Source organism: Bombus impatiens, unplaced genomic scaffold (assembly GCF_000188095.3).
Source record: "Bombus impatiens unplaced genomic scaffold, BIMP_2.2 scf_0248, whole genome shotgun sequence".
Classification (NCBI taxonomy): Eukaryota; Metazoa; Arthropoda; class Insecta; order Hymenoptera; family Apidae; genus Bombus; species Bombus impatiens.
In genome coordinates, this window is record NT_176667.1 from 1,556,429 (window position 1) to 1,579,295 (window position 22,867).

Consider the following 22,867-nt stretch of genomic DNA (forward strand, 5'->3'; position numbering starts at 1 on the left):
GCGCGAAACTCGCCCGTGAATTCGGATTCAAAAGCGTCGAACGATACGACGCGATGGTAATACTTTCACCCGAAACACGTGCAAATCATTGTAACGACACGCACAGTCACACAACGACGAACATCGTCATCCCTTGGTCGCGTTTACTTCCTAATCTCTATCCTGATATCAGAGTCGGCGCTGTTTAATTGAAAAACGGACAGTAGTAGGTCGAGACGAAGGGATGTTTGTTAATGCACAGGTTTCAGAAAGTCCGCTGGAAGCGGTTTCCATGGTATTTGCACGTGCGATCGTGGTACAACGTATGTATGTATATCGAAACGAGGGACGAGAGAAAAAAAGAGAGAGACACGTGGTAACGGTAGACGGTGCTCCGGGCGCCGAGATCCTCTCTCCCCTCTGTCGCTGGAATAAGATTCCCAAAGAAAGAACGTGGCCAGCATGAACGAACAAGCAAAGAATGCCGCCTTCTACGATGCCGCCTTCTGATTCGCCGTGATTCGACCTTGAACCTCCGATCGAACGTAACAAACAATGTCCATCCGAAATTTTCCAACAGCGTTACGAAGGCAACTACGTATATATATATAAATATGTACGTTTAATCGACGTTGCGATAACTCTGAGCGCGTCCATAGCGACGTTATCGTTTCCGCTACTATAGAACGCACCTCCCCGATCCGATTCGTTCCGAATGGATTCGCGAGACCGTCGATAGACCGTTGGGATTGTCGAGCCGCGTTTGGCTTTCGCGCTACACCAAACGAGACGTTCGTCTCTCGATGAATAACAAAACGCGTCGTCGCGAACACTTTCTAAATCGATCGCGACACAACGCACGACCAATGCTCGCGCCTGATATTTACTCGTTTGGTTGGTCGTACGTTACACTTTGCGGTTACACGCGAAGACGAAAACGTCGCGGGCGGATCGTCGGATTTACAGAAATCGAATTTACAACGAACCTACGAGAAGTCGAGTTAAAGAAATACTCGCGCACTTATGTAATTAGCGGGGAAAAAATTAGAGCGAAATTAAGGTTGTTCGAATACCGTTCCAGTCGTGCGAAAAATTATCCACGGACCGCCATCGAACCGTCCCTACTTACTAACCATGTAGTGCACATTACGTCTTACCGGTATCTCGAAAATATACTTCTGTTTCACCGTGTGCCAAAAACAGAAAATTGTAGCCATCAGTGCCCTTAATTACTTTTTGTTGGTTGCACGCGGTTCAACGATAAAGCAAAAAAGCGCGGAGATTGAGATCGAGAGGGAGGGGAGGGGGAGGGGGAGGGGGAGAATCTGGAGGAGGAAGAGCAACAAACGGATGATTTGTTAAAACTTTACTATCATGGTGTAATATATGGGAATTGACGGAGCTGTTATTTAGAGGGCTAGAGAAGAAAGAGAAAAGGAAAGGCAAGGTAAGATTAAGGTACGGTACGGTACGGTACGGTACGGTAAGGTAAGGTAAGGTAAGGTAAGGGAAGGAATGAGAAGAGAAACGAAGAGAGGAGAAAAAGAGAGGAACGAAGAGAAGAGATGAAAAGAGAAGGGCAGATGAAAACCGGAGCGGGAAGAAACGGTGCGGCGCGAACGGCCCTGAGATCGAGGTTGGCTCGCGAGACAGCGTGGCCCCATGGTTTCACTTTATCTCTCTCCTGCGGACCACACAAGGTTATCGTGCGCGTGTGAACGCGTCTGTAAATGCCTGTAAAATTTCCGTGTGCCGTGTATTAGTGTGTAAAGGTATCGTCGCACGATCACGTCCCACGTTCCAGCTACGTTGATCCGGGGGAATCGGACGATCGACGTTGAAGTTGGCCTGTGCGACCAGCAGCTTCCGGGGAACAAAATCGCCGCGTTCGAACGAAAGTGCTGTCTCGGTATCTCGAGATGTTGAAGTTGAGAAATTACCTATCGAGGTTAGTAGCCGAGCGAGTAGAGGCCGAGCATCGCGAGGCAAGGCAATGCAAGTGTTCGCTGCACGAAAGCGAGACAATCGTGATCGTAATTGCAGCCGATGAGTAAGCGCGCATCGTGGACGTCTAGCGGATGTCGTGAAAATAAAACAGAGGCGAGATGGTGCGTGGTGAAAATGCGAAGATCGAGGGGTCCGATAGAACGAAAACAGCTGTTCTTTTCATCGAAAGGAGAAACAAGACTTTAACGAGACACATCGGCAAGGGGGCCGCGAGGGGAGTCGTGGCCCCAAAACGAAACCGGCCTATATTAGCTAAGAAGGTGTATTACGTATGCAGGCCGTTCGGTCCCGCTACCGCTCCTCCTCTCGCGTGCGATGAAATTTTCATCGTGGTTGCCTCTCCTGTGTACGGGATACTCATGCGAAACCGTGCCGAAACGCTGTCCCACGAATCTTTCCCGATCGGCTGGACGCGACGTAGCGCGAGCAATAAAAGCCCGCAAAAGCGAGAAAAAGTAGTCGGCCCGCAGACCTCGGACCTTGCCCGTCAAGACGTCGAGATAAGGCTGACAATTCGATCCGAGAAACCGATCGAACCCTTGTCGTTGCTTAACGTAACACCGATTTCGCTGGTTACGCGTCCACGTAAAAATCTCATTGAATTAACACACGATCGATCGATTGCCACTATACGACGCTATTTTGCGTGTCTTTGATTTCTTTCTTTCTTTCTTTCTTTTCACAAGGCAGTGGAGAGGGGGAAAGAGAAAGAGGGGAGGGGGCCAGAAGCGTTAATACAGAGATCCTAAAAGAAGAAAGTACGTATAGTAGTTCCGTATAATTCGTAAAGATTTTCTGTACTTCCGTTGGAATCGTGTCCCGAATAGGGGTCACGCGATTTACATGTGTTCGCTCCTTACATCGATGAGGATTTCACCGGTTCTTTTCTAGGTGGTCTTCCGCCTGATTGGAGAAATAACGAAAGTTATGGGTTCCCGTGAACGGCATCAATCCCATGAAATAAATTACGACAACAAGACAGGGACGTATTTCTTTCGCTCGTATTCTTTTCCAGCGAATTCTTTGCCTGCAATCCGTAATTTAGGTCGTCGAGTATGGTTATAGTTGCATGACGCTGTTGTTAAAAAGAAAGAAAAAAAAACGAATATATTGATTTCTTGTCCCTTCTCGCGAAATTTATAAAACTTCTTTGATCGAATAGCGAGCGAAGTTTCGATCGAGACGATTAACGATTTAAGAGTCTGCCATCGTGTTAAAATCACGAGAGAGTCGATGGACCTTTTCACGAAATTGCTCTTGATTTGCGTTTCCCCTGGCTCGCTGGATATCGATCGATACTTTTTATTGTCAAAGAAAAAAGACGTAGTAAGGTGCGCAGTATAAAATAAAACTTTCTTGCTCGATTAAATTCGTTATTCGTAAAATATCGAATCCTCCCGTGGCTCTAGCTTTCTCTGCTTCTCTTTTCCTTAACATCACAGATATTTTATTGCATCTTCATAAACGTGTGCATAGAAAGATTAATATTTTCCAACGATCTTTCCCCGTCTCTTCTACTTTTCGACTCGTTGAATCTTAAACCTCGAATCTTAGATATCGAAAATGTTCTTGCCATATGAATCTTTCGATCGAGTTATATACAGAAAGTAGGAGCGCGTCAACGATACAAGAATATCTATCAATTTTTCTTTGACTTTACGAAGATCGTCGCAGACAAAAGCATCGCTCCCGTTTCTTGGTTACCAAGAAAGATATCCATACGCAGCGTGCTCGTAGGAGACTCGCAGAGGAGAAGAAGAAGAACGAGAACACTTCGTATCTGCGTGTACGTAGATGCGATCATGAATCACATGTATATGCAATATCCTGTCGTATCGAAAATTTATTTGCGAGTCTATTACTGAAAAGTGTTTCGATTATACCTGTACTCAGCCGCTGTAGTACGCGCGTAATATGTTTAAGTCGAAACGCATTTAATTAGTTTCCAAGAAAATCGATGGGGCTTTCGACCGGTGTAACTGTTAAACATCGAGACAGTTGCGAACGTGAAACGCTTCGCATTTGAAATAGCGTAATCGTCTTGGAATATAACCTATAACAAGTACATAACATCATCGATCGAAAGAATAGGATGTTGAGGATGGAAGAGCGGTTTCTTGCAAGCGAGCACGCTACATACGGAGAAGAAACTTTGGCACTCTTCCTGAATGTCGATGAAAGACACAGATGTAATTTCGCGCGCGCCAACAGTCCAATCGGGGATTGGATACCCGAGTACGGTATTGCGGAATAGAGGAAAAAAGATGGCGACCTAGTTCGAATAGTTTCTATATGTGTTATCCGCGAACGCTGTTTAGGCTGATTCGCATGAAAAAGTTGATTTCAGTAAAAGCCTTGCCAAGTCTATGTCACAGTTTCCGGCGTGATTCGATATTAATGAAATTTCCATTCGTTCGCCGATGAATTCGTACGTTCGCGTTGCAGAAACCCTAACTGGGTACGCGATGAACCGAGTTTAAACAACTAACGTAGAGTTCCACCTCTTGACACTTAGAATGTCTGAGAAACTCGATCCGTCAAAATTTGTTCGCTTCTCTGCGCGTCTCTCGTTCCAATTTAATCGTCAAATCTAAAATCGCGCATAGGCACGATCCTCTAGCAACGTATTCATAGACCTATGACGTTCCTTCTTAAGTTAAGTAAACGTGGAAAATAATTAACGTCGATGAAAAGGTGGCTTTGAGTACTGAATTCGAGATCGCGTTAGCGCGAGAAATCGATAAGTACACCCGTAAACCGAAACGATTAAAGAGCGTACAATCGCACGAATTGCACGAGCATAGAAAACCGCGGTTCGTTCGATGCTGTGCGAGCCTTTCGGTTCGTATAACCTATAATTGAAATTCTCCCACGATAGACTATTTCGTTCTACGTGGCTATTGTAACGTGTTTTTTCGAATTCGTGACAGCTATACGTGGACGAATTGCGTACAGAAACCGTAATGTTCCTCGCACAAGCTTCGCTTCTCTGTTAAACGTATTTTCTCGAAGAGACCAGGAACGATGGAAACGGTCAAATCATGCGAAAAGTAAAACGAACAAGAACGGTAACCTTTTACGTATAAAGAAAATTCAAAAATCGTGCTTAAATCAAAGCCCCTCTTGAGTCAAGTTTCGGTGATAAGTTGGAACCTACGGTATTCACGAATCCTCGGTGGCAACGGTTTCGCGTGTCGCGGTACGAATTTCCTGTTAATGGGTAGCATTAGTGTGAACTCATTTTCGTTCGTATATGCACAAATTGTATGCATGCTGTATACGCGCGGCATTACGCTGTTTCGAGAAATCTTTCGTTAAAACTCAAACGTTTCACATCCGTCTTGTCAATGGAATGGTCCAGTTTTCGACGTTCGAACATCAAGCTGGCGAATGCGTAAAACGAATATGATCGTATGTTGCAGATGCGTTTTAAGCGTTCCTCTTTTTATACGCATAGCGTATTCGTTCTACATGTCGCTTCGTCGGTTCTTCGCTCGTACTATTCAACGCAGAAACGAGAACAATGAAAAGAAATGGAAAAAACTTACCGCGGTTGTAGCGAATCCCTTTTCCTTGTACCAGTAATCCCTTCTATTTGGAAGCGATAGCTGTAAATCTATCGAGGAACCTTAAACAAAAACTAACGACGTTTTCTCGTTCACGGGCATAGCTTCTCTTCCTCCGTAATCTCTCTCGTTTTCGTTACGTTTTCTTTTCTTTTGTCTTTGAACGATTAGAAACCGGCAAGGGTAACGGACGAGGATCAGGAATCAAGAGAACCAAGACAAGAAATAAGACCGAAACGACGAGACAAATTTCTTCGACGAGAAATATTTGGAAGATTATCTTTCTCGAGCGATAAACATACAAACCGAGTTGTTTTAAGCGAACTGCGAAATCAAACGATCGATCGTTAGTTGTGCGTATGCGTGCGTGTGTGCGTGTATGTTCGTGCGTGCGTGGATATGTATGATATAACCGAAAAATCGCGAAAAGTAACGAGACTCTCGTCGGATTTGTTTAGCGAAAGCTCCGGTTCGTTCGAAGCGCAGTGGAGAACTGAGCAAAGTGCCGGCCGGTCGAGGAGTCAGACGGGCTTTTCCAACCGACTTAACCAATCGCGACTTCTCTCTTGTCCCACGTGCCTCTCTCTCTCTCTCTCTCTATCTTTCTCTCTTTCTCTCTCTCTCTCTCTCTCTCTCTCTCCTTCCCATCACCCTCTTTTCTCTCACCACCGATTTTGCACTCGGCAGAGTTATCGCTAACGTTGGGTCCAGCTACATCCCCCATAACGATGCATCCCTCCATGCGATGCAACCACAACCCCGTATCCTCCAAACGTTCCCCAGTTTTACGCATAATGTATCGACTAAACTTTCCTGGGATAAATTTCCAAGGATAGTTCTACACCGTCTTCTGCGATCTCTTAGATCGTCCGATGCTAGATCGAAGGCACAAAGTATCGATTGTTCTTATCGATAGAATCGAAGAATTTGAGCGAGCGTGTATAAAGCGATGCGTTGAAACGAGCGAGGGAGGGAGGAGAGGGGGGTGGGGTGGGAGGAGGAGGAGATAGAACGGGAAAGAAAGAAAAAATGAAAAAAGAAAAAAGAGGGGGAAATAAATATGTACAGCATACAAAAATACTATCGAAGGAAAGCCGAGCGTTTAACGCGTATCTATTCTCGCTAGAATTCTTCGAAGATGTGCCACATTGACAAATACGCGCGTTCGACTCGACGCAATGTAGCCTCGTTTGCCGTTAATGGGCAAGATATGTTTTCGAATCTAAAGCTTAATCGGACTTCTAGTCTGCAGTAATATCTGGTTCATACGACCTATACGTGTAGCGAAATCAAACCGATAAGACGGCTGCCTTTAAGAAAATTTGCACGATCCAAGTACACGGTTCAATTAGATCGTAGACTTTCGCGCATTAATTAACTGTAAGGCGGTGGCCGCTTCTGAAATGGAAATCTGCCGAGTTGAATTTTAAAAGAAAAATGCGATTCGTAATTCGACTTTATTGTATATAACTCGGTTATATCGCTTCCTCTTGCGGAATGGAAAGGCAAGAAGATCCACGAAGCGTAATTTACGATCGACAATGAGAAATAGAGCTCGATAAAAGAAATAAGGAAAATGTGGAAGGGGGATAGCGAGGGGGAGAGAAACGAAAGAAACAAAACTTAAGTCGGATCTATTTGGTTCGTGCCCCAAGTTGCTTCGAACAAAACGTGATCGAGGCCTTACTTTCGAAGTTGTCTGCAGAGGATATGTATGGTCGATCGGGCTGCATGTGCTTCGGTCGCTTTCCTAACGACGAGACATGCTTTTACCAACGATGATACTTTTATGTGCGCGTGACGTGCTGTTTTCATTGACGCATTACTGGACTCTGATTGTTATGATCAGCGCGTCCCACGTTCATACATATATATGTATAAATATTACTAAAAAAAATCATAGTCTTTAGTTTCGTATAAAGGATAAGATACGTATCCTTACAAAGGACAAAGAAGAAAGAGAAGGAAGAAGAAGGTTAAGAAGTTACAACAATTCAGTTCTTTCGGAATGCACTTCGTTTTCGTTTCGATGTTATAGGTTAAGAAGTTTGAAACGAAAGTTGAAGGTTTCGTTTCAAAAAAATTCAGCGCAATTATCACACTAAATATTCTTAAGTAACTTTCTTGAATAATCGTTGATGAAACCAGAAGTTAACAGATCTCGACAACGTCCTATTTTTGTTTAATGGAAAAATGTATGTTAACGCACAAATATCTAACGTTATAGGCTAACGCGCTGTATCGTATTTGTTCTTGTTCTAACAACATTCTCTTTCCTGTTGATGAGCTTAATTCCTGACCTTTATTAGCTTTTAAGTTTGAAGAGAAACAACCAAGCCACTAACGAAGTCGTAAGTCGTCATATATGAAGGAACACGTTTAAGAACCGGAAATATAAAGTATACCGTGGCTTCGAGTCAATTTTACTTTCACAGCGACGTATTATTTCAATACTACGCTTCATCGTGGAATCAATTACTTTCATAGAACTAAATCTATAATTAATTTACTCTGTCGCATAAAAATCCATTGTGATTTTGTATATAGCAGCATCGACATATAACTTCTTTTACACCCGTACGAAAGGAAGGAAGCTACATCGTAGGTAAATATAATGGGAAAACAACTATACGATATAAATTTATGTATGCAACTTTTCAAAAGGAATCGCTTGGTTTTCATAGCAAATTACATCGTTTCTTTTTGTTTCTTTGTAACAAAGTCGCGCGATCGTTGATATTAAATCGTTCTCAAAAAAAGAAAAAGAGCGCACTGAAGTATAAACGATGTAAAGAAAGAAACCGGTCTTAATTTTACACGTAATAACTTTACAAATCAATATGATTAACTCAGAAGTTTGAAATATAATTAAAAATGAATTCACCCAACTGCCTCTCCGCCCAACTTCGACGAAAACAGCGAAAACACGTATTAACTTTCTTTCCACGGAACAACGAATGAATTAGGATGTTCCTCGTGTAAATTGTTCTGCCCTATATGGAAGTACGAAAAACGATGCAGAACTTAAAATCGGTGAAATATCGTGCGTTTCTTTAGCGAGTAGAGAATCGGTAACTTTGAAAGTGCTCGACCACATCAATAGATTCTTTTATATACTCATTGCACTTTCTCCGCTCATTTGTTTTCCAAAAACGTACGACCAAGGTTATCGACATACTTTTCAAGAGAACTAAATCTTAAGAGAATAAACTTTGCAAAACACTTTTGTTGCATGTATTTATAAAACTATAGTGATAAAAATTGCAATCCGTATCCCTATGCTCAACGTGAAAGGAAAGCGAAATGAGAATTATGCAATTGAGACATTTTATAATATATGCATGATTTATTAATGTATTGAAACAATATTATTAAATGAATATTCATAGAAATGCATCTCTGCATCTTTTGTATAACTTGCAATATAAGTTTTAATTGCTACACCTAGAGATAAAGTAAAATCACATCATAATCATAATACGATATAGGTATCATATTGTGAAAATATTTTACTTTCTATCACGTTTAATTATTAGTGACGTCTTCTTCTTCTAATTTTCGAAGCATCGCTGAATTTTCAAAAATATTAACTGAGATAATTTATATTAACGCATGTATATGGTTCATAGATATGGCAAAAAATATCACCGATGCCATAGTTTTAGTTAATATTTGTTGATTATATTATACTGAATTAAAGACTTTTAATAGAAAAGATAGAGTTTCTCTGGAGTAATAGATATTTCTTCTCTCGCTGTACATGGGCAATAATAATGAATTGAAATTAACGGCAGGTACATTAGAAACGTTCTGATCGATAGTAGGCTTGATACAAAATCTTGTTTTCTTTACAGTTGGATGTAAAACATTAGTGTACATTGTATACTTGTATAAAGCTAATTAAGTACTCTTTTTTGTATACAAACTATTAATAACAAAAAGTAATAAATAATAATACACAACACACTGTGTAAAGTGCGAGTAATGTCAACTTAAATCTGAAAACAAATTTTATTTTGTAACAAATAGATAAAGTACTTTCATTATTAACTCGGCATCGCACGGATACTTCTGCTTCAGAAGTTCATCCGTATACAGCCTGATTAACAGCTTCATATCTGTACCAATTTTTAACCGGGACACTTAAAATCGATATTACATTATAAACTAGATGCCTCTATAGTAGGAATATTAAATAGACCAGCATTTTTCCAATAATAATTAGGAGGACCACTGGTAAAACAATATTTCATAGATAGTGGTTCGTCATTTTCAACATAATACATCAAATAAAAATTGCACATTTCATCAGCTTTAGTAGCACCAATGTATGTCCAACTATCACGTGTACTATGCATAGTACAACGGGCTGCTATTTGATCACCTTGTTCAGCAGAAACATTTTTATGTATAAGATAAAACATTTGAGGTGTTAAAGGATCTCTTTTGCCTAATTCTATCCAAGTGTAATCTGGTTTTATCAAATATCCAGAAACTACTTTACCGAGTGAATGAGTATGGGTTCTATATGCAAAAGGATGAATAGTTTTGTTCTCTTTTATTCTGCAAGCTGTTTCCATGTATGTTGTACTTCGAGGTGGTATAACACCTCCAGTTCCCAAAAGGAGAACACCAGCTAATCTATTCAATGGACGTAATGTGTAATAGAGAAATACACCAGAGTCGTCAGTGCCAGCATCTTGAAATTTTGCAGTATGCGCATAATGGACCTGCAGAACTAGATATTTAATCGAGGAGTCCCCACCAACTTTGAAACCCACCCCTTCTGGTAAAATTAATGTTGGAGCATCTCTGGCCCAGGCATATAATATCTATATAAAATGATAATATAATTAGATATTTATAATATTTCTCTTTAAATTCTTAAATTATTCTTCTACATCATTTTATATTACATACCTGAGAATTTTCTGCACAGGGAACGATTGTATCTTCGTTATTATTTATACCATGTCCCATTTCTCCGCAATTCCATACTGATTTTGAGCTACCAGGTTTTCCACAACCATATAAAAGTATATGATGAACACCTGCCATTGCATTTGGTTCAAAACCTGTCAAATAGTAATTTTGGGAAGGATCTACTTTAACAGGGGTACACAAATACAATTCCTCCTAAAAATAAGGAAAATATGTTATCATTATTTCTTTGTATTGTTCCTATATTATTTGCTTGACATAAATTAAGCATTAGATTGAAACGTTAAAACGAGAAAGATATTAATTATAACGTCGTTAAACACATATAAAAAAATATATTTCATATTGGTATCTTGAAATATACAGTTAAATGCAAAACTACTTCTCTAAATATTTCTGTATTTACTTACCCTACTTGATGTAACATTCGGCATAAGCAATGCATATTTATTTACACTGTTACATTTTATAAATTTAAATAAAAGTGTAAATAAAACATAAATCGTGAAATCTCCCTTCATCTTTTTGTCAATATTTCGAAATATTATATTAAATTACATTAATTAAGAAATCCACGTCGTCTTGTCAAATGTCACCAATCGATATCACACACAGTCACAGTACTTATAGTCCACGCACAAATAATTTCTGACGTAGAATAAGCATTTGGAAACGCCATCTATCAGAGATGCATAAATTTATTGCATGTATAGTAAAATTTATCGACAGAAATACACAGTTTACAAAATAATACAGTTAAATAATAATCATTGCTATCGAGCAATGTGTGAACGAATTATGGTACAAATATAATTCAATGTACATATGTACATTCGTCTATTATTGAACAGATTCGTTGATGACTAGAGTCACGTGAGTATATAATGTTCATTCATTCTCTATTTCAATTTCATTCATGAAATCGCTGTCTGAAATATTTAAATGTCGAATTTCAAACAGACTATATAATCAATTAATTTGTTGTCTGCTTAACTTTCACGAGCATTAAAGCATCGGATACATTAAATTTATTTTATCTTTTATTTATATATATGTCACGAATTTGATCTGTAAGCCATTCTATGCCTAACTGTAAACCTTCTCCAGTAATTGCATTTGTCGCTCGTATATGCCAGGGTTTGTTCTGTATACGATCAAGACCAAGCCCAGCAACAAGTTTGACAGTGGTTAAAGAATCAGGCAAGTCCATTTTATTTGCCAGAAAGAGAATCGGTATTTTACGTCCTATAATATTCGATAAATAAAATTCAATAAAGAAAACACGACATACAATATTCAATATGAAAAAGTAAGGAAATAATATATACCAGCTACATCTGGATGTTGGAGAAGCATATCTAATTCTTCTTTGACAACAACCAATCGTAATTTGTCGCTGCTATCGATGATAAAGATAATACCATGGCAATCTTTATAATAATGTTCCCATAATGGTCTATGACGATCATGACCTGACATATCAAATGCCGTGAAACTAATATTTTTAACTGAAAACATGTTAAAATGTATTATTAGTATTCTATGGTATGCGATTATAAAGAACAGTATAAAATAACGAGGTAATATTGATTTACGAGAAACGTAAATGTACATATGTGTATTCAATAAATACATTATTGCATATAATGAAATATGTACATATTATTCATCTTATGGGGCGCCACCTATTCCTTCACCATCATTTATATTTTATATATTAAAATAAATGAGAATCACTGAAGAGAAGTATAATGGAGATATATTGACGCGATAGTCTTTAAAAGTAATAGTCGACTTGTAAATAAATTATTAAAAAGTATGGAAGTACATAATATTTTAGAAAATGTTATTAATGAAAAAAATTCAGACGAAAATAATAGTAAGCTATACGTTCATCTAAAAAAATCTAACCCTATAACATTTGTGATGAAGATAATATATTAAGTATCATTCAATTTCAGGCTCTATAGATGAACTGAAAAGCAGATTAAAAACCCAAATACATCAATTGAAATCTATAATTTTGCAAATTGAATGTAGTTTGGACATATTAAAATTTGGGAACACTAAATGTGTTCATTCAAACATTACCAAGTGCCTGACAACCGATGAAATTCAAGATATCAATTTACAATTAGAGTCCGAATTATATAGATATTCCGGTTTTCACTGTGTCAAATTCTCAAAACAGGAACATGTGTTTAATTTTTCACCTTTGAATAAATATGACAAAAATAATGTTTTTGCTGTACAAATTTTGAATGATCAATATAAAGGAATTTTAGGAAAATGGGTGATGCCAATGGGTATTGACTTACAGGATGTGATATGTGATTTTCCTATCCATGAGTTAAAAAATGTACCTCATTTTTTGAAAATTTGTAAACAGTATATAGATTGCTATTTCATAAGACAAGAACAATACACAACATTGATGGTACATATAGCTTATGAACTTATTTTTCTACATAACGGTTGGAAACAAAATATTAAATATCTATTTTAATTTTTAGCATAATATTTCTCATATAAAAAACTGTAAGTTACAAACAAATTTAGGATATACCCAAATTAATTTAGAACTGATGAGGGTGCATAATGAAAATACTGATTCATATATAACTATAATAATATATCTCTTATATAATATTAATGAAACCAGGCCATACAAAATTGAGATAGATTCGGTAACAGAGAATGGACTACATAAAAACTTTCGAAACCATCTAAAATCATCTTTAGTGTGTTTTAAGATATTTGATTTACATACAGCATTTGAGAATATATTGGATATGAAAGCATTTACATGGGCAAAAGAAGATAACGAAGATAGTCCACGGGATATAAATGTATGTAAAATTTTTAATTTCTTCTAGCAAAAATTGTAAATTCAACTAAAAACATCATTTGTATTTTTAGCCTTTGGGCGATTTGGAAACAGAAGGATTTTTAGATAGTTTTACATTGCCACAAAGGAAATCTTTAATACTTCGGAGCAAGAAAGAGGAGGTAAAAAAAGGACAAAAGAAAGAAGTATCGAAAGAAAAAAAGTTTCTTAACATTTCAAGTACATATAAAGCTGATCAAAGTTCTGTCCCCTTACAAAGTAAGAAGCAGAGATTGCAAAATATTAAACAGTCTGTGAGGCAGCAAGATATTAGTGTTATCAAATCAATACCTAATGTAAATAATTCAAAACAAAAGAAATTAAAACAGACAAAACTGAAGGTCAAATCAAATTTACAGAACGACTCAAAATTACAAAATAATGTTAATACTATACTTTCTGATGCAACCGTATTGAAAGATAAGCAAATAAATGAACAATTAAATAAACCAGTTACCAGTACTCCAATACGTCAAAATGAACAGCATTCTTCTAATGTCAATTTATCGACTAATACTGATATTAGTGATATCGCAAGTGAAAATAATTTGAATGTTGTGGGAACAAGTAAACTTAAAAGAGATAAACTTCAGAATCGTACACCTGTAAAATTATTGCAAAGAAAAATGAGAAAAAAAGTGAAGTCTTTAATTCAATCAAAATCACAAAGTTCAAAGCACAATGTGCTTCATAATAGAATTAAAAAGATTAAGAAATCTCTGTAATATGAATATTCCATAGTTTACCTAATAGAATCTACAAAATATTGTTTATATTACTTATACATATATATATCTATTATTTAAAAATAAATCTTATTTGAAATATAATATATTTGTTTTGTTCTATTACGTTAACCGGCAATTAGTGCTCCATCAGATCAACTAGTGCAAGTAATAGTATAGAAATGTGGCTTTAAGCACATCAATTCAACATCGAATGTCGTTCACTCGTTATTATTTAACTTACATGAAAATTTTTCAACATTATACCCAACAGTGGGTACTATGTCTATGCAACGGTCATCCTCGCGTTTGAAATTATTTATGACCGTCGACTTACCACTATTATTAAGGCCCACTACTAAAACGTTTACTTCTTTTTTCCTAAAACCTAAAAGATTTGCTAAACGATCAAATAGCCCCATTTTCCGTATTCCCTTGAAGGCTTGTCACGTATTTATCGAATATCAATAGTGAACGCTATAACAATGACTGGTAGGGAAGACAACAATAGACTCAAACATGATAAATGTATCTCATTCATTTTCCAGTATATTTATATGTAATTTATTAATATAAATGGCATATTTTATTATCATCTTGTTATTTTAAATAGAAACTGTATAAAAATTACGATGCTAATGTATTTAGTTATCATGTACACAGTCATGTCATGTACACATACACAGTTACATCTTAAATATGTATATGATGTGTATATAAATACTATTTTCCCCACTTGGTTGAGAACTACTTGTAAATCGCATGCTTCCGCGTTCGCTCGGAACTACAGTCATATAAAATAGTATAGAACAAATCTATATGCATTATCGTGATCAGAACAGTGATTGTAGAATTAAATCTTTAAGCAATTTTAAGTAAATGTTCTGTTATTAATCTGTCTTTGAATTTTTTAAACTTGTTGAATAAAAAAATATTTAAAAAATGGTAAGTTAGTATATTAATGAGGTTATACACATATTTGTGCATTAGGTTATTTCTACATTATGCATCTGATCTTTTACAATTTTCAGCCGAAAGGAAAAACAAAGAAATTCATTGATAAGAAAAATTCAGTAACATTTCATTTAGTTCATCGATCACAAAGAGATCCATTAATCGCCGATGAAACAGCACCAGAACGCGTGCTTGTACCTGTTGGACATACACAAGCTTCTAAACTCGAGAAAAAAAAGATAGATGATAATAAGCGTAAAGAGGAGCAGCGAAAATATGGAATATATTTTGATGATGATTATGATTATTTGAAACATCTTAAAGATGTTAATTCTTTGACAGCTGAATGGGAACGCGTGGATTGTACAACTTCAAAATCAAATGATCAAACAAATATGCCAAAAATTAGTTTACCATCCTCTGTATTTGCTTCAAATGTAGAAGAAAAAGTTGGTCTTTTAAATAAAGCAGCTCCAGTTTCAGGGTTGCAACTAGACTTAGATCCAGATATAGTTGCTGCTATGGATGATGATTTCGACTATGATGATCCAGAAAATCAATTAGATGATAATTTTGTAGAATTAGCTAATGCAATCAATAGCGATGATGAAATTTTACAAGAAGAAAGTGGTATGTATCTATAAGAGAACATTATGTACATAAAATGGCTGACTTATATCTCAAAAATATGATTTAAATGAGTCAGATCAAGTATCTGATGTTTCATCTGAGGGGCATTTGGAATTATCCGACGAAGAACAAGATGAAGTGTGTAGTTTAAATGGATCTCAATACACCTTTAAAGAAGAAGAGACAAAATCCCGTTTTACAGAATATTCAATGAGCAGTAGCGTAATAAGAAGAAACAAGCAACTTACTCTTCTTGATGATAAATTTGAAAGAGTAAGTATTTATTGATATGATATACTGTACATAGCTGGAAAGAAGTCTTGCTGGGTACACAGGATCAAGGGTGGTACTACTCCCTATCACTCACCACTACGTGTTACTATATTGTTTCATTTGTATATATGATACTTTCACGATAAATACGTAAGTTTAATTTTATGATTTTATGATTATGTTGAGTCTACAAGAAATAGCCAATCACACCCACACTCAAGAGGACTCCTTTTTCCAACTCCTTATACATTTTATTTGATAAACGTGTATCATTATTTATACAGATGTATATAGCATACGATGAAGATGAAATTGGCGCGTTAGATTGTGATGAAATTGAAGGACATATTGCACCAAACTCAGATTTAGTTCTTCAGTGTGCAGCAGAATTTGAAAAGCAGCAAAACAAAGATGTAAGTTAATAGTAGCTGCATTTGTAATAGAGAGAATTAAGCACATTTCTTTTCATTTTCATAGGCAGATAATGTTGCACAATTGATGAAAGATAGAGTGAGAATTTTGGAAAAGGAGTATTCTAGCTCCGAGGATGAAGATCATTTAGAAGAACTTGTAGTTAATGCAAGAGAAAAAGATAAGTGGGATTGTGAAAGTATTATTAGTACATACAGTAATATTTATAATCATCCAAAGTTAATTTCTGAACCCAAGGTTGGTTGTTGCTTAAGAATAATTGTTCATTTATTTTATTCCTTTTGTTATGTGAAATTATGATGTCTGAATTCTCTTGTAGTATCCACGAAAGATCAAAGTCAATCCAAAAACAGGTATACCAGAAAATGTTTTAGACGGGTGTCTTGGAAAATTGACTGCTAAAACATTGGCTCAATTTGATCAGGAAAATGAAAGTTGTAAGCCAAAATATCCTCAGTCTGTTGCAGAAACTATGAAATCTACCTTAAGTACATTAAGTATAAGATCTAAAAATGAAACTACGGAAGAAAGAAAACGAAGAAAAAGTGCACTTAAAGAATATAGAAGAGTAAAATTATCATGCTAATTGTATACATACATAACAAGCCAAAAACATATAATACAAATAAAAAATTGTTTGTTATTAATTTCAGGAAAGGCGAATAGAACGGAAGGCAAATAGCGAAGCATTTAAAGAGGAAAAGAAACGCCAAGAAAAGATATTATTAAATAACAGGCAAAATATTCAAGGAAATAGAATACTTTAACATGTAAATTTCCTGTTATATATCTTTTTAATAAATTAATTTGTCAACATTTTACACACTGAGCGTATATTGTTTACAATATACGAAATGGAGCGAAATCCGTGATATAAAATATAAATGAGGAACATTTTATAGTTCATAATAAGGCGAACATCAAGGATAATAAAGTTGCGTTAGAGACCTACTTCTGCCAGCCATGTTATTTTTAAGTTCCACTTTTCTCTAGCGAATGTCCGGAATCGAGGTCCAGATTTCTTTATACCTGGGACATAGATGTACCGCCTACATGTACATGCGAATATATATATCCCTATGCCCATAAGCATTTATGAATGTTAATTTGTTAGATTTTAACCGCCGTCGAGATACATGAGAGAAGTACATGTAGCGACGGATTTAAATCAAAACGAAACGAAAACAATGTCAAACTGCGTGCAAGATTCGTCACGGCGATGCTATAGGCGAAAGCTATTTCTCTAGCTACCGAATATTATTAATATAAATAAAAAAACTCACATTGCTCACATTTATTTTATTATACAGGTAGGATATATATATATGTACAGTATTTCTAAGGAAAATAAAATATATATCTGTAAATATAGAACAATATAGCTGCTTATCAACAGTTATAAATATTTTATTTTCGATTCTTGTACATATTTGTAATAAAAAATGCAAGTAATTAAAGTTTGTATGAAGACTTAATTTAACAAAAGAATTAAATCAGTTCCTGGATATTCAGGTAGATTAAGGCTATATGCTTTATCCAATTTTTTAGGTACAAATCGACCACCTAAATAATGATACTTCCCTTCAAATTTTTTAGCACATAATTTTGGCGCTGTTAGTGATACAAGCATTTCTGGTTTTATTCCGCCTTCTGTAGGTGGTCCATCTTCAACATTCCAACCTGATGGTATATCAATACTACAAATTGGAACAGTCGTATTTTCTAACAGGTGAATAATAGGAATAAATGTATCCCTTATAGGTGGCTTAAAACTAAATCCAAATATTGCATCCACTATAAGACCAAATTGATGAAGTTGCTTTGAAGCAATGTATTCTACATCATCCTTTAATAAGGGAATATCATTTTCAATGCACTGATGCAGTAAATTTTCATACAGTGTATTATTTGTCCTTTTAGGATAATAAATTTCAGGCAAATATCCAAATTGTTTTAAGTGTCTAGCGCAAACAAGTCCATCACCACCATTGTTTCCTGGGCCGCAACAAATCAAAATTTTTTGTTTAGAATTTTTAAGCGATGGATAAGTACGAGCAATGGCAATAGCACAACTTTGGCCAGCAAGTTCCATTAATTGATCGACGCTAAACTTATATTTCTCAAATAAATCTTTATCTACATTGATGCTTTCCGTTTGATTCAAATATTTCAGCATATTGGTATATGATGCTCTTCCAAAAATAAATTTATTGTTAGACAAGGAAGGTTTTATATAACCCTTAATATATGATATCATTTATTAATTTTGTTACATACAAATATATGTATGTATAGTGGGAAGGAATATAACCTCTTACAGTAAACTGTGATTATTCTTTTTATTAATGTAAAGAAATGTTAATCTCAGCAGAAAATATTGATTATTTTTATTTAGTAATATCTTTCAGCACTTGCATTAAAAACTGTACGTATGGAATTAATTTTATTTTATCCTTCGAAATCGTTTCGAGATTATCATGTACTTCACACGACAATGAGTCGATTGAACAGCGAAACTGAAATTTATAGCAGATTCCAATGGTTTACATTTTGACATTGTCATATATACACATGTGTATGGCAAAAGTTTTTAATTTTACATATAAAATTACACGCTTATTAGTATAAAATACTTTATTATTATCGATTATATAGAAAATAAATATTAATATTAAATAATAATAAAATAATCTTTTGGTTATTCTCGTAGTAGGTAGTGTTATATTTATTTTTATTTTTATATGGATTTATTTAGAAAGAATAATTATCAGTATGTACAAAGAGAGATTTATGTTAATGTAACAAGTAACTAAAATAATTTAAATTATATAATAAACTAACTTTGATTTCCTGAACAATTTTTGATAGAATTGAATTTAAATGTTTGTAAATACGAGTAAATGGTTTGACACAACCGTTCTACCATAAACTTTGGCGACCATGAAACATCATAAGGATATTTTAGTCTTTCACTGTAGGCAGTACGTTGAGTCAAATGATATATTGAGCGTAATTCAACTAGAGGTGGTTCTTGAGGAAATCCAAATGGAAATCGAATGTGCACACATGCAAAAAAGTCATCTACACATACCAAAAATGTCACATATTTACAGTTTATAGAGTCATATTCTAAAAGACATTTATGGTGGATAAATGAACATGCTGCTATATAATCTCTTCTTCTCTTTAAGCTTTGGACAACTGAGTTTACCTAAAACAACATTTATTTTATTCATAATTATTATAGCACAAGGACAAAATTAAAATAAGTTACATACCTTTCCTGCAATATATTTTTTTACTTTTGGTATATATCGTAGTAGGTATGTGTCAGATGGAAAGTGTGGTAAATGTAATTCACCTGTTCCACTAAGCGACTCTTCTAAAGATTTTGAAAAATAAAGTTGTGGAGTAATACGACTCCAATCTGTTCCAGAAAATGTTACAAGAAGCATTGCAATGTCACTTTCTGATTTACAAGTACGAATTTCTAACTGCGAAACATCCACCGATAAACTTATTAAAAATCTAGCTTCCGTTGGTTTAGAACTAGATGGTAACAATATTACTTCAACATCCTCTGTTTTGACTTCTCCTGAATTCATTAGCATATTATACTCTAATTGTAATCTAGCTTGCTTCTGAAGTAATTGTACCTGATTTAAAAAAAGAATCTATCAAATTTGATGTACTTCCAGTATTAAAAAATTTATACGTAACAATCACAAACCTGATGTTGTTTGTAGCATGATAAAAGTTCTCTAAGAACATTCAATAATGCATTTTCATCATTGGGATTCCATTTAGCAAGACTAGGTACTTTGGCAGATAATGCATCCACATCCATATCTGCTAGGAATGTATTGTCATTAAATACGAAATCAGGTCCCATTTCAGGACATTGCGAATCAAACAGAACATTCCAAGTTAAATTTTGTTTAGCATAAGGTATAGATAATTTAAAACGATCTCCTTGTACTTTCCCACAACTGGATGACATAGAATCTATCTCAATTGTTTTGCAGCAAACTCCTTATAAAAGAATAAAAGAATATAATAATATAATTATAAATTATCATAACATATTTTATGTACTAAACTAACCAAGTTTATCAGTGGATAAAACATGGATTAAAAGTGGCTGGATATATGAGTCAATGACAGTCAAAATCGCGCATTGTTGGTTTAACATTGTAATACTTTTATTTTATAAAACTTAATATATACTCGGTAAGTAATAAATAGTGAGTATAGTAAAAAAATCTTTCGTAAATGTCTACGCGTATCACATAGTATTTTGTTATCGTTACACAAATGTTTTCAAATGTACATGATAACGTTTGCTGATGTTTAGGATGGAAAAACAATATTCTTATATACTACGTTATCACATGAACTTGTCTTTAATATAGTCGTCTGAATACAGTTTCGTTAATTGTATCTAGAATCTAGAGACTAGGGACATCTTGTATAAACCGAGGGGGAAATTTAAACTCATTAGTTGTATACACGAATAAAAAAGTCTACGTTGTCCAGATATTCACTAAGTGTAGCCAAATAAGAGGAAGTCAGAACTTGGCAAAGGAAACACTTCGTTAAGCAATGTTCAGTTGAGAGCCGTATTGAATTAGCAGTTATGGAACTAATCATGTATGGCCCTTGAAGGAGTCTGAATTTTCTCGAGATCTTGTCGTTGTCCGTTCATGTAAATCTTTTAGGTACCCTATTATCTCTGCCGCCCTATTTCTTTCGCAGCTACTTTCTCTTTGCACGTGCACACCCTTATTCCTGTCTAAGGTCAAACCGACAATGTTTGCGGTGGATCAGTCAAAGTTCGTGCATTTAAGGCATAGCAATCGGAACATATCCATTACTGAACAGTGGGGATCTGAAGAACTGAATAGGCTGACCGAGGATGTCGAGTTACAGGATCCGACACCAGTATTTCGGCTAGTAAAAATCGGTCAAGGCTGCGATTCCTCGGTTGGACTCCGCAGACAGTGCCGGTGCAATAACAATTTCCTGCTCTCGTCGCGTGAACGACGAGGCAGTATCCGAGAGAGGATAACTGCCAGCTCAAAGAGAATGACTTACAAATTATCGAATGTCTGATCACTTGTTCGTAGCCGATATACGTGCGAGTGAGTACGTCGCGCTACAGCTTGAAAGAACCGTACGATCATGAAGTGACAATTTTGTTCTATTCGAAAAGCGAAAGGGAGATGAGACAAGAGATTTTTATTTTTCGTTTTAAAATAGACAAAGGTTATCATTGCATAGAATGCGCGCACAATAATCTTAATTTATCTATCTTATAATTAATTAAAACTAAATACACTCACGCAGGCATCCCACGACGTCTCTGTAATATTTTGCGTGATATCCTGTGTAATGCCTTGTTACGTCGCGTAACACTCTACCTAGCCGAGGCCACACACCGCGGGCAAGATGGCAGCCGGATGTCTTCGGATACTCACTGCGTACCCTCAATAGTCTCAAGTACCTTCCATAAATCTCATAGATTTCCTAGTAGAGGTCCTTCAAACCAAACAAACGTCTGTTTCCGAAGAATTTCTAGAGACTATTGTCTACCACGGCTTGACAAGGGAAAGTTAGTTTTTCTCACCTATGATGCAACTTTCCTCCCACTAACCACTTTCTCTCGAGGGCGGTTAAGACCCTTCGTTTAACCAATTAACACCGAAGCCTATTCCCTCACTCTCCTAACTAAAATCGTCACCAACAAATCCGATGGACCCGTGCGCTAGACACACCCATCCTTAGCTTTCCTCCGACACAGCATCGTCTCCCAAGACAGTACTGATTTTACATCCTTCGAACGGTCAACATCCTTTAACCGGGTATACACACCCGTGGATCAGTCACTCACTCATCTCGTACATACGCACCAGCGTAACTGCCTTCGTTATAAGTTGTTGGAATAAACGGTGAAATATAACTTACTCTACTGTGTCATATTCATTTAACCACCTCTGTTATCTTAACCGAAACAGGGGAACGACTACTTCGCGGCGTCGATTCACCGAATCGTAGCGAGAATTTACGCCTCTCGCTGACGCGTTTTCCTCGCGACCGCGTCTCTCCGCGAACGGTCGAAACATGCCTTGTAATATTTTACAATATGCCACGGTGACCCGCAATGTGTGTTAACAGTTTACTTGTTGCCTAAGGGAAAAAAAGAATTTTGAAAAAATATACACATAATACACATATGCATATAAAATATACGTATAAACTATATATGCAATGGAGCCAGGATTGGAGGTTGCGTATTTTTTAAGTCAGTATCATTTTCCAGGTAGTAATGTTAAAAAATATTAATACTTGCATCGCTTTCCAAATAGTTATATGTCGAAATCTTAATGGAGATTCACTATGAGGAATCCGATTGGATGTCTTATTACACGCCATAAATTAATACTATTTATTGATAAGATATCTATTCTATTACA

The 22,867-nt window shown here is 35.9% G+C and overlaps 8 protein-coding genes across 9 annotated transcripts in view; 3 read left to right on the plus strand and 5 right to left on the minus strand.

The window, feature by feature from the left end:
• LOC100746610 (putative mediator of RNA polymerase II transcription subunit 26) overlaps positions 1–6,031 on the minus strand; it is a 13,612-nt gene extending 7,581 nt beyond the window's left edge. The window contains exon 1 of the mRNA XM_012384275.3: positions 5,535–6,031. The gene's annotated coding sequence lies outside the window, so the exon portion shown is untranslated. The remainder of the gene's footprint in view (positions 1–5,534) is intronic.
• The window catches only part of LOC100742663 (cleft lip and palate transmembrane protein 1 homolog), a 36,830-nt gene that overhangs the window by 3,295 nt on the left and 10,668 nt on the right, over positions 1–22,867 (plus strand). The window lies entirely within an intron of this gene.
• LOC100742180 (peptidylglycine alpha-hydroxylating monooxygenase) lies at positions 9,275–11,293 on the minus strand. Its single transcript, XM_003488551.4, has 3 exons — positions 10,904–11,293; positions 10,473–10,688; positions 9,275–10,384 (listed from the first exon to the last, which is right to left on the minus strand). Exons 1-3 carry the CDS (start codon positions 11,012–11,014, stop codon positions 9,713–9,715), a joined length of 999 nt encoding a protein of 332 aa, XP_003488599.1. The 5' UTR covers positions 11,015–11,293; the 3' UTR covers positions 9,275–9,712.
• LOC105680597 (ADP-ribosylation factor-like protein 6) lies at positions 11,307–14,599 on the minus strand. 2 transcript variants are annotated; one of them, XM_012384278.3, is made up of 3 exons: positions 14,350–14,599; positions 11,822–12,001; positions 11,307–11,738 (listed from the first exon to the last, which is right to left on the minus strand). In XM_012384278.3, the coding sequence occupies exons 1-3, from the start codon at positions 14,525–14,527 to the stop codon at positions 11,527–11,529; spliced, it is 570 nt and encodes a 189-aa protein (XP_012239701.1). In that variant the 5' UTR covers positions 14,528–14,599; the 3' UTR covers positions 11,307–11,526. The 2 variants fall into 2 exon arrangements, with proteins under 2 accessions (XP_012239701.1, XP_012239702.1); XM_012384279.3 differs by having other exon boundaries at positions 14,443–14,597.
• Positions 11,999–14,207, plus strand: LOC100746729. The gene is made up of 4 exons (XM_003488588.4): positions 11,999–12,372; positions 12,455–12,930; positions 13,007–13,342; positions 13,413–14,207. The coding sequence occupies exons 1-4, from the start codon at positions 12,312–12,314 to the stop codon at positions 14,103–14,105; spliced, it is 1,566 nt and encodes a 521-aa protein (XP_003488636.1). The 5' UTR covers positions 11,999–12,311; the 3' UTR covers positions 14,106–14,207.
• Positions 14,847–17,345, plus strand: LOC100742300 (protein LTV1 homolog). Its single transcript, XM_003488552.4, has 7 exons — positions 14,847–15,050; positions 15,137–15,689; positions 15,766–15,962; positions 16,247–16,375; positions 16,440–16,631; positions 16,714–16,962; positions 17,048–17,345. Exons 1-7 carry the CDS (start codon positions 15,048–15,050, stop codon positions 17,159–17,161), a joined length of 1,437 nt encoding a protein of 478 aa, XP_003488600.1. The 5' UTR covers positions 14,847–15,047; the 3' UTR covers positions 17,162–17,345.
• Positions 17,762–19,039, minus strand: LOC100742424 (NAD(P)H-hydrate epimerase). The gene is made up of 2 exons (XM_012384277.3): positions 18,672–19,039; positions 17,762–18,586 (listed from the first exon to the last, which is right to left on the minus strand). Exon 2 carries the CDS (start codon positions 18,568–18,570, stop codon positions 17,866–17,868), a length of 705 nt encoding a protein of 234 aa, XP_012239700.1. The 5' UTR covers positions 18,571–18,586; positions 18,672–19,039; the 3' UTR covers positions 17,762–17,865.
• On the minus strand, positions 19,123–20,836 carry LOC100746849 (BRISC and BRCA1-A complex member 2). The gene is made up of 4 exons (XM_003488589.4): positions 20,499–20,836; positions 20,125–20,426; positions 19,673–20,050; positions 19,123–19,605 (listed from the first exon to the last, which is right to left on the minus strand). The coding sequence occupies exons 1-4, from the start codon at positions 20,584–20,586 to the stop codon at positions 19,231–19,233; spliced, it is 1,143 nt and encodes a 380-aa protein (XP_003488637.1). The 5' UTR covers positions 20,587–20,836; the 3' UTR covers positions 19,123–19,230.